At 38.2% G+C, this 10,233-nt stretch overlaps 1 protein-coding gene across 1 annotated transcript in view; it reads left to right on the top strand.

Annotated features, from left to right (window-relative positions):
* Positions 1 to 3,861, top strand: part of LOC145488009 (putative N-acetylated-alpha-linked acidic dipeptidase) — an 8,362-nt gene extending 4,501 nt beyond the window's left edge. Inside the window, exons 3-5 of the mRNA XM_081466772.1 lie at positions 168 to 365; positions 853 to 1,147; positions 1,513 to 3,861. Of these exons, the coding sequence (XP_081322898.1) occupies positions 168 to 365; positions 853 to 1,147; positions 1,513 to 2,804 (1,785 nt within the window). The 3' untranslated portion in view covers positions 2,805 to 3,861. The remainder of the gene's footprint in view (positions 1 to 167; positions 366 to 852; positions 1,148 to 1,512) is intronic.
* The last annotated feature ends 6,372 nt before the right edge of the window (positions 3,862 to 10,233 follow it).

Raw genomic sequence — 10,233 nt, 5'->3', positions numbered from 1 at the left:
CCTTGATCACTAAACACGAAAGCTCTTTTTAATTATATGTAAGTGCATTGTAAAGAAAGAGAGCATGCCATCTACCAAGTGATATTGTTTTGATGTGCCTCTAGATTTTTCTAGCAAAAATAAGTAATCACTGAAGAATAGTTACATTATACTTTTGATCCACTTAGATAGCGCCTGGTCCTGGAATTAAAAACACGTCACTGTTCACGCCCTATACAGCTTATTCTCGCAATGGGACTGCAGAAGGTAAACTTGTCTACGTCAACCAAGGAACTCAAAAAGACTTAGAAGAGTTGGAAAAACGTAACATATCTCTTAATGGAACCATCTTACTTTCAAGGAATTATTTTGGTTTCTATAAAACGGTAGGTACAGTTTTAGTTACATTGACTGTCATGTGTATCCTTGGATCCATGGGAACAGATTTTTAAGTCTTCTTTTCTTTCATGTGGACGCTCCATAGAGGACAAAGCGTTTTGAAAAGGGAAAATTATATATCCTCGTCCTTTCTTGTCCGTTCAATGTTCTAAGAACTGGAAGTATATAGGGGAATCCTTAAGGAAGATGAAAGTTTTCAGCTAGCCTGCGGACTGAAAGGATAAATAGTTGTTTTTGGTTCTCTTTAGATCAATTATCCCTTGATATAATCAGAGACTCAAATCACTAGATTTCATATATAGGCTGAAAAGACGTCTAGGCCTGGGGTCTGTACTGTAAGATGGTCCTATGAAGAGGGTAATTCAGTCATTTTGGAAGGCAGTAGCTTCCTAGAAATGCACATCTATGCTGATTCAATTCGTAGCTGGCTTGATTGGAAAACAATCAAATATTTTTTTAAAAATCTTCTCTTAGGCTCAATTGGCTGCCAGCAAGGGTGCTAAAGGGCTACTTATGTACCCAGATCCACAAAGATACGCTCCGGATGGCCTTGGTCGGAGTTCAACTTACCCTCACGCGGCATGGCTCTCTTCTAAAGCAGTGCCACTTGCAGGGATTTATGGCGAGTTTGGAGACCCCTTGACAAAGAGCTTCCCTTCTCAAGAGGGAATCTATCAGAAGGCATTGAAAGATTGGAAAGATATTCTACCAATACTTCTACAACCCATCTCTTATGGCACTGCGCGTTTTCTCTTAGAGCAAGCTGGAGGCAAGTATTTTTTTTTCTCTCAAACATAATCTCCTGTACAGCTTGAGAGGCTATCTGTTTCTTGAGAGTCCGACAAACAGCAAAATATTGTACGCGCTACATTCTGTGGAAATGGGCCGCTTTCCCTCACACTTGGACTCAAACTAGTGCCGCATGGATTACTTTAGTTGATTATTGGAAAGAATGCGAATAATCATCTTCGCGCCATTTCGAGGTCCTTGTCAAAATCTCTTTTAGTGTGAAAACTCTTCAGTGTTAATAAGAGGGAAAGGGAAAGTTTCCAAGCTATTGGGCCGTTACCTTGATTAGAGTGTTGTTTGCAATTCAGTTTCTCATGAAATCGTATCGATTATTAATTTTTGCAGGGGATGAGATACCTGCGGAATGGCTTAAACAGCTCAACCTAACGTTGCGATTCAATCAAGGCTTTCAGAAAAAGAACCGAACAATCAAGTTAAGTATCAACAATCAGCTGGTTCAAAGGACAATTTATAATGTGATTGGCACCATTACTGGGCGGCTGGAACCCAACCGCTACGTTTTTCTAGGAAATCATCGGGACTCATGGGTTTACGGTGCCGCTGACGCATTGACTGGGATGTCGGTCCTGACAGAGACAGGCCGAGTCTTGGGACGGCTCTTGAAGCAGGGCTGGAGGCCTCGGAGGACCATAAAACTGTGCAACTTTGGAGGAGAGGAATTTGGCTTGATTGGCTCTGTCGAATGGATGGAGGAAAACTCTTTGATCTTCAAGCAACGAGGTGTCGCGTACTTGAACACCGATGTTCCTGTTCAGGGAAATTATACTCTTCTGGCCCAGACCGGCCCGTTGCTTGGTAGTGTTATCTACAAGTGGACAAAAATGGTCAAGGTACCTACTGAGGAAGGGAAGTACGAATCTATGTATGATGTCATGTTGAAGCGAGGACCGAAACCCTCAACCCCGGGTGAACCGAAACTTTGGCCTTACCAGTTCGCAAGTGATTACATCCCTTTTCATTTCATGGCAGGTATACCATCTGCAGATTTCAGTTATTTCTTTGGCTATGACAAGGACAAGGGTGGTTGGCAACTTTATCCATCTTATCATACGCAAGAAGACACCTTTTACTGGGTGGAGCAATTTGCTGATCCAAAGTTTGAAATTCACCGTGCCATGACTTTACTTATGGGAGGCATGCTTTTGGATTTAGCCGACTCCCGAATCATCCCCCTGGACTTACCGCGGCTGAACCATTCTTTACATCAGGCGCAGTCTAGTCTTTTCTCTCTTTCTACCTCGTTTCCAAACGACAAACGTGTACTTGATGGGTTGTCGGCTGTCAACAGATCCCTTCTTGAGTTTGTGAGAGCGTGTGATTCTTTTGTGTCCGCAGTCCTTGAAACAAGCAGCAAAGAAAAGGCAGAGTCTGTAGCATTGCAGGCGCTAAACAACCAATTGACTCAAGTGGGAAAGGCTTTTATAGATTTCAGAGTATTGAACCCCAACCCCGATGTGTTTCAACATGTTCTCGGTGCAGGCAAATTTAGCGGCGTCTCGAATGCATTGAACACTAATGACACCTCAAAGATTCAGGAACAATTGTCAATTGTATCGGTGGCCATTTCGACCGCCGCTAAGATCTTACAGCCTATAAGAACTCTTCCTGAGGAGTAAATGTATCATAAAAGGAAGAAATAACTTATGTCAGAGAGAAGTAACAGTAAATATGCAGGTGTTATGGAAAACATTTTCCAGATCTTCGGTTTTAATTATGATTTGTAGAGTTTTGCAAAGGGCATGGCGAATTTTTATCATAACCAAAAGTTACTTCTCGGCTTAAAGAAAATAGTTGTTAGTTTCAATCTGCTCTAATATAGCGAATGGCATAAAGAACGGAAATTACAGGACTTCAAAATTTATAACCCATGCCTTTAAACACAGACGCAAAGTTTAACTGGGCAATATCCATTGTATGATTTTATGTCCGTTAGTGATCCAGCCTTTAAGCAGAAGCCAGGCCTCATTTGTTTCTGTTTTTATACAAAACTTGCTACTTTTGAAATGCAGTTATTCTCTGGGGGTATCATGTATCTAGTATCAAACTTCTATCATCACGAATCAACCCAGACCTTGCTTTATTACCGAAACCTTTTTACACCTCATCGAAATGTAAAATAGTTTTATAATAGTGACTGCTTTATTTGCATATCGAAAATGGTAGGCAATAGACCTCAAAACCATAATTCCTTTAGCAGCTTGCTCTATAAATTAAAATGGCTATGTGTTGGTCGTGCGGGTCAGATGAAGTCATTTTGGATTTTAATTTTTTATGACTTAAAGAAACGAGAAAAATGGTAAAAAACACAAAAATATTCCAAAACAATAATTATCTGCTAACAAAGTCTCAAATGCCATTCAGAAAACTGAAAAAAGTACCATTAAAAAAGCATTTTGTTTGAGGCAACTGCTAGGGCAATGAAAAAAAAAAAAATGAAAAGTGTAAATGGAGGTAATTAATAGCTTACATTATAAAGAGGTAAAGTGTTAGAGACATTAGAAAGAAGAACACACTTGTACTCTATAATTCGCTTTTCCTTAGCGTTTTGCTAACTGTGAATACGCATACAACGAAAAGTGTTCATGACACTGCTTGAGAGGTTGTGTCAATCAGTGTCACAAGGTAGCCATAAGTATTGACAGCAGCACAATATGTTAAAAAAGCAGTGTTACACCAGCAGTATGATAATCATAAAAGTTCTACATTAAAACAAATTGACTGATAGTTGTGGTTTTTCCACGATTTTGTGTGTTTGTTTCCACGCTTTCCAAATCAAAAATGTTCGTGTTAACTGTCTCATCTTAAAAGAATCCTCAGAAATGTTGAATACCTTTGAAAATGAGAGATTCAAACCTCAATATCATTGCGGCATTATACCTTTTTTTGAACCTGAGGTTAAAAAAGCCAAGGAACTTATTCAGTATGCCAAAAGCTGATTGGTCAAAGAGTGCAGGAAATAAGTACTTTGATGTGGCTGGGAAACTTAGTTAAGGCGATGAAAAGAAAGTTTCCAAGAGGCAAATGTAAACATTTACTGAGCTTTTATTTTGTTCGGTTACAATTACGTTAATGATGCTGTTTTCTGACCAAGTTATTATATTGTCCCAATAAGCTAATTTTGCACTCAGGTTGCAGTTTAAGGCTTGTCCAAACGGGAAATGTTTGGTGACCAAACATCATCAAACATTGTTGGGTGACCAAACATGCTGATGTCGAAGTTAGTGACCCAACGGTTAAAACATATTTGATTAAACACAGTTCAAGCTATGGATACCAGCCGGTGAGCACGCGTGATAGGTATGCGCGCGCCAAACATGTTTGATACGGCTGTCCAAGCGAACAAAACATCGCCCATCAAACACGAGAACAAAAGAAAAGTTTTAAGTTGTTTGATCGAATGTTTGATGGTCTTCAAATTTGATCAAACACGACCAAACACGATCAAACAGCACCAAACAAGGTGGCCAAACGGTAAAATGTTTAGTCACCAAAAAATGTTTGATGGTGTTTGGTCGCCAAACATTTCCCGTTTGGACAGGCCTTTACATGCATCAACCAAATTCCTCATTTACATGTAGGGAGAGGTAAATGAGGATAATGACGACCATGTTTTTTTTTCTTAATAATTTTAATTTACAAAACACCATTCTACAAACATTATAATGCAGGTCTCATTACGCTATTCTACTCACAGAACATTACTTACGTTACTTACAATACGGGTTACTCATGCTGGCAATACAATACCGAATACAGTTTCTCATAGAAAATACAATTACTTGCAATACGGGCTACTTACACTGCTAACAATATAATACTCTACTTACATTACTTGCTGTACATACAGTTACTTACAATACGTTATACTGAATATTGACTTTGAGGAGGGAGGAGTGCTTAGTTCCTTGCCCCCGAGTGGGGGATAGGGCCGGACAAGGAGGGAGGAGTACTTCTCACTAAAACCTTTAATTAAGACAAATTTTCACCTTCAAATTTACACGTTCAAATGAAATCTTAAACAATCGGGCATAACGCCTGGTGATTCTTTGTACATTTCAAGCACTCGAGAAGCAAATTTTTCTCAAGATGTTAGCAAAATCTCTATAAATCTCGGCAGAGCAAGATTCTTCCGGGTTTTCACAGCATTTTATGAAATTCTGAACACTGGAACACAATCGTACTCCGTTTTCCATATCTTGTTCCGTTTGAATCGCAAAGCCTTACCTGAAAATTAAAAAAGTACTAATTAGATAAAATAAATAGTTTGGAAGTTTTTTCGGGGAAACTTCCTAACTAAAGGTGCCACTCAACAGCACCTTACTAAAATGAAACGCCCATAAAATGGAGAAAAAGGAGACCTGCGATAGCGCGCGAATAAAACGTGATTATTCGGTAAATGGTTTGAACCCAGGAGTATCAGTAGTTCGTATAGTGTGATCGTCCGGGTGAGTGTGGTTCTGAAAAGAACTGTTGTTGGTGACTAACGTTTCGACAACCTGATTATCGATCTGCAAACACTATGTAGCGTGAAAGCAAGCGATTCCATTGGCTATGAGGTTATCGCAATAAATAAACAACGAGGTATGGTTATTATCATCTGATATCCAACAGAAAACGAAATAATCGTTTTAGTAAATACTCCATAACGAATTTCTTTGCCTGTTTGACTTGAGACAGGTAAAGTAAGCTCTAAGCGGCTATATGCTGTAGTCGGAAATCTTGTGGCAGTAAATTTGCTTGGGTATGACGTATTCACGCGTCAAAAACAGCTACTGTTGAGCGTTCTTATATACGTACCAACACCTGGGTAGGCGATATTTCTGGTCAGCTGATAAAACATATAAACAGAGAATTAACATCTGTACGTCAACTGATTGGATTGAATGACCTTTTTATCCTGAGCGGTTTGTTGCCTAATTTCATGTGATTATGCGCTTGTGAGTTTTAGATGGATATAGGAAAAATTATCTAGGGAGTATCACCTGATCTGTAATGGGAAAAGAAACTGCCCAAGCTATAAAGGTCTATAGATATTATATTCAAACCCTTTAACCTTTTCTTTCCTACGCCTGTTTATCGAGCCGTGAACACTGTTTGACGTTTTTCTAAATCTCCTCGTACTCCTCGTACTGATTGGTAAAAAAAAAAAAACATCCTCAGCTAAGCAATCTGTTTTAGTTAGAGTTATTTATTACACAGACAGGAGTGATTTATTGAAAAATTGAAAAATTTATACGAAACAACATCCGGGCGGCTCCAGCGGCGTATTTTCATGTTCTCGGTAAAGAGGATATTGATCACGCCATTGACCGCTTTTTAACAGTTGTTTGCGTCAACAGTTAGTTTGTCTATAGAATAAATGTATAATATGTATGTGTAATAATATATGATAATATCTTGTGTTAAAAATCCCCAATATTTTGCTCTTTAGCTGCGCTTGTTCGTAAAGTATTGTTTCTACAGCTAGAAAATAAAGTTCATATCTTCGTGTCGCGATATAAGATCCTTTATGTTTAACTGCGTAACATGAAAGCGCTGAGCAAAAAAGTTAGTTATTTTTACGCAACACTCTTCATAGAAAATAACGTGCAGGCTTTATCGGCAGAATAGAGCTGGTCCTGTTGAAATGTGGTTTGGTATACGTCGGCAACGGATAATCGTTCCACCCAGTTTCACGTGCGCTATTTCGTGAATTACTTACGCCTCTTTGGAAAGCGCCAGAAAAACAAAACAAAACATTGTTGCGTAATCGTGTGCCATTTCTTAGGTTACATCTACATGACATGCTAAATACCACTGTGCATTAATCTTTGGACGTCAAGTAGAATGAGGCTTGTTTTTGTCAGTATGGGATTAATGCTCCGGGACTGTTTTATTTGTATTGCTCAACTGACGTTCGTTTGTATGCTCAGTTTTAAGGCTATAAAGTAAAACAAAGACTAATTGAAGACACCATAACTGAAGTTGTTAACAAAAAGTCACTGCCTTAAGCTCCTCGAGCTCGTTGCCTTAAACAATTATTTCGCCCGGTTAGTCATTAGGAATGGTCGAAGGGAAAATAGCTAATCTCCCTTCGACCCTGCCCATGACTCCCCGCGCGCCTTAATTTACCCTTGTATCCAATCTTCTCTCTCCCAAAAACACGTAAATAGCGACTGGGTACGAGTCTGGCACAGCCCGTATTTTCACTTGAGAGAATAAATTAGTAAAAAATGCTTTTGGCGTGATTTACAAAACTCGTAAACTATTTAGTTGGTTTTTATGAAAATCTTTGTGTGATTAGACAGTCTGTAGGCTGTCAAGTGGTTTCTTCAGAGAGTTGGTACTTTTAGTAGTATTGTGTAAAGTGTACCATTCTATTTGCTGCTGATCTGAAGTATCGTTGGCGCACCGAAGATGCTGCAGTAGTCAGTGGACCGCGGCCTTTTAGGCCCCTAAAAAACAACGGGCCCTTTTTATTGTTGATCGTGTCGAGTGTGGCAAATTATTCAGTTGTTCCTGAAAAACAGCAGGTAAAAATGTCTCATACTTTGAGTGAACTAAGTATAGGGAGAGCGCATGATGTAGAGAATTCGAATTAATCTCAAGTTTCTGAATGTTCTACGACCACAGTTCATTCAGCTAGTTCGGCCGCAGATTATCAACAAGGCCAGGAAGCAATGTCGATCTTTACCGGTGCTGTTATTCATGGTGGTCAGTTCAACATCTCTATCAGCAGCCTTAATCAATCACAGACCTTGGCCACTCCAGAAACTCAGATAAAGTCTGCAAAGCGGTGCAAAAGACTTAAAGTACTCGACTCCGATTCAGAGTACAATCTCTTTGTTAGTTTGAAAGCTTATGTGAGCTAATATTTTCAGAAACTCTTCAAATGTCAAAAGTAAGCCTAAATTTCTTTGAATGGGCTTTGTAATCTTTTTTCTTGAAATGAATTATTTTAAAACTGCAGTTTTGCCTTTTTAAGCATATTCGAATTCAGTATTTTAGGCGTCTTGACAGCATTGATTGGGTCTAAATAAAAGCGAAATCGATTTCGCGACTTCTTTGTCTTTTGTGGTCAGTTGACTGTGATTTAAAGTTACAGACATTTGTAATATCTCAGTGCTAATATAATAAACAAATTACTTCATGGTTAGTTCGCTTGTACGATTTTTATTCACTTGTTGTGAAGAATCGCAAACTCACTCGCTCGAAGACTCGCTCGTTCGTTTGCGATTCTTCAAAACTAGTGAATAAAAATCGTACGCGCTCACCAACCATGAAGTAATCTATATTTATCTATCATAGTAGTCACGGCGGTACATCGTGTTAAAAATAGTATTTATACAATATTTAATGACAAAAAATTTAAATTGAAACTTTCGGTTACAATTGCATTAATGAATATTGCTTGCTACCAGGTTATGATGGTGTCACATTATGCTTGTTTCACAGCCGATTTGCAGCCCATATGCACCAACTCTTTTCCTCATATACATGCACATTTAGAGAGAAGCAAATAAGGATAATGAGGACGACTTTCAAGTTAACATGGGCGCTTTAACAATCGGTCATCATGCCAGGGTTTTCTTGGTACATTTCAAGCATGTGAGGAGCAAACATTTTCAGGGAGCCGACAGAATCTGTTTAAATCTCGGCAGTGCAAGGTTACTACAAAATAACATGCTAAACACCACTGTCCATACTTTGGTCTATAAAGAAACATAAGGTTTATGCCAGTAAATACGGTCTTGGTTGTATGGACTGCTTGATGTGCATTGTTTGAAGTAGGTTTGTATGCTTTTTATGGCCAAAGACTACTGAAAAGCGCAATAACTGGAGTTGTTTACAAAACCCCATTGCCTTAAGCCCTTCATTGTCTAAAGCTAAGGATTATTTAAGGAGAATTTAATTAAAGAATGGTTACTTTGTCGATATCTTGTTTCTTGAAAATCCTTCTTCGCCTCCGTTCGTAGTGTAGAGAGCAGTCGCTCCGTATTAATTTCTATAACTTCATTGTTGAAACAGCCTTTGACATGGATTGCTGTTTCCACGCAGCTAGTTTGCAAATTGTCTACCCTTTGCGTTGTTCTATATATATTAATAATTTATATTATGCAAAAGAGACATATTAAAATGCACTTAAGAGCATAATTGTGTCTATCAATCAATAGTTTGAATTTGCTTTGACTGTTTCTCATGAATGTTTATTTGAAATCAGCGATAAAGATGTGAAAGGAATTATAAGTGTCAGCATGATCATGAAAAGCAAAGTTACAAAGAGGAATTTCCAACATTCAGAAACTGGAAGACAAAACTCGCCAAACCGCCATTGGAAAACTGGAAGAGAGTTCTCACGTCAAAGTTGGCGTCTGCATAAATAAAACGTGCAACACGATTGGTCTGAGACATTTATATAGAGGTATTCAATTGGACAATACAATCGGAGAAGTGATATCGTATCATTCCCGCCCCTGGAAGATGATATCGAATCTCTTCATGATTTTACTTACGGCTTTGCAACATTCATATTTACGCTTAATATGTAATAAAACTGAATATCGGTAATTGCGAGTTCTTTATTTCCCAACTTTGAGTCTACTGAAATTAAAAGAAATCATTAAAATGTCAACAATTACTTCTTTGTAAAAGTGGGAACAGGTTATGTATACCAATTGCCATGCTCTCTTCATTCGTTAGATTTTGATGCATTCAGTCTAACCTCATCATTAATAAAAGTACATTGTAGGAACTAACAAACTTAGGATAGTTCTTATTTATAATGTTAACATTGGTAACGAAATTCTGACTACTGTTACAACGAAAGAAAAGTCGACCGTTTTTTAATCATATATAAAAGTTTATCGACTATCCTTTTAATATAGCCTGGTGTGTCTACATACATTCCTGACATTCTTGGCAATAAATAAGTAATGAAACATGAATATCATAAATACTGGCTAGCAGATATACAAACCAACTATTTTAAGTTTTGTTTGATTATGACTGAATTAAACATTGATCAAAATGAAAATTACGCCCATTGCCAATGTACTCCACCTCTGG

This window comes from Orbicella franksi, chromosome 5, assembly GCF_964199315.1.
Source record: "Orbicella franksi chromosome 5, jaOrbFran1.1, whole genome shotgun sequence".
NCBI lineage: Eukaryota > Metazoa > Cnidaria > Anthozoa > Scleractinia > Merulinidae > Orbicella > Orbicella franksi.
Note: the sequence above shows the minus strand (reverse complement) of the source record. Positions and strands in the feature narration are given on the sequence as shown.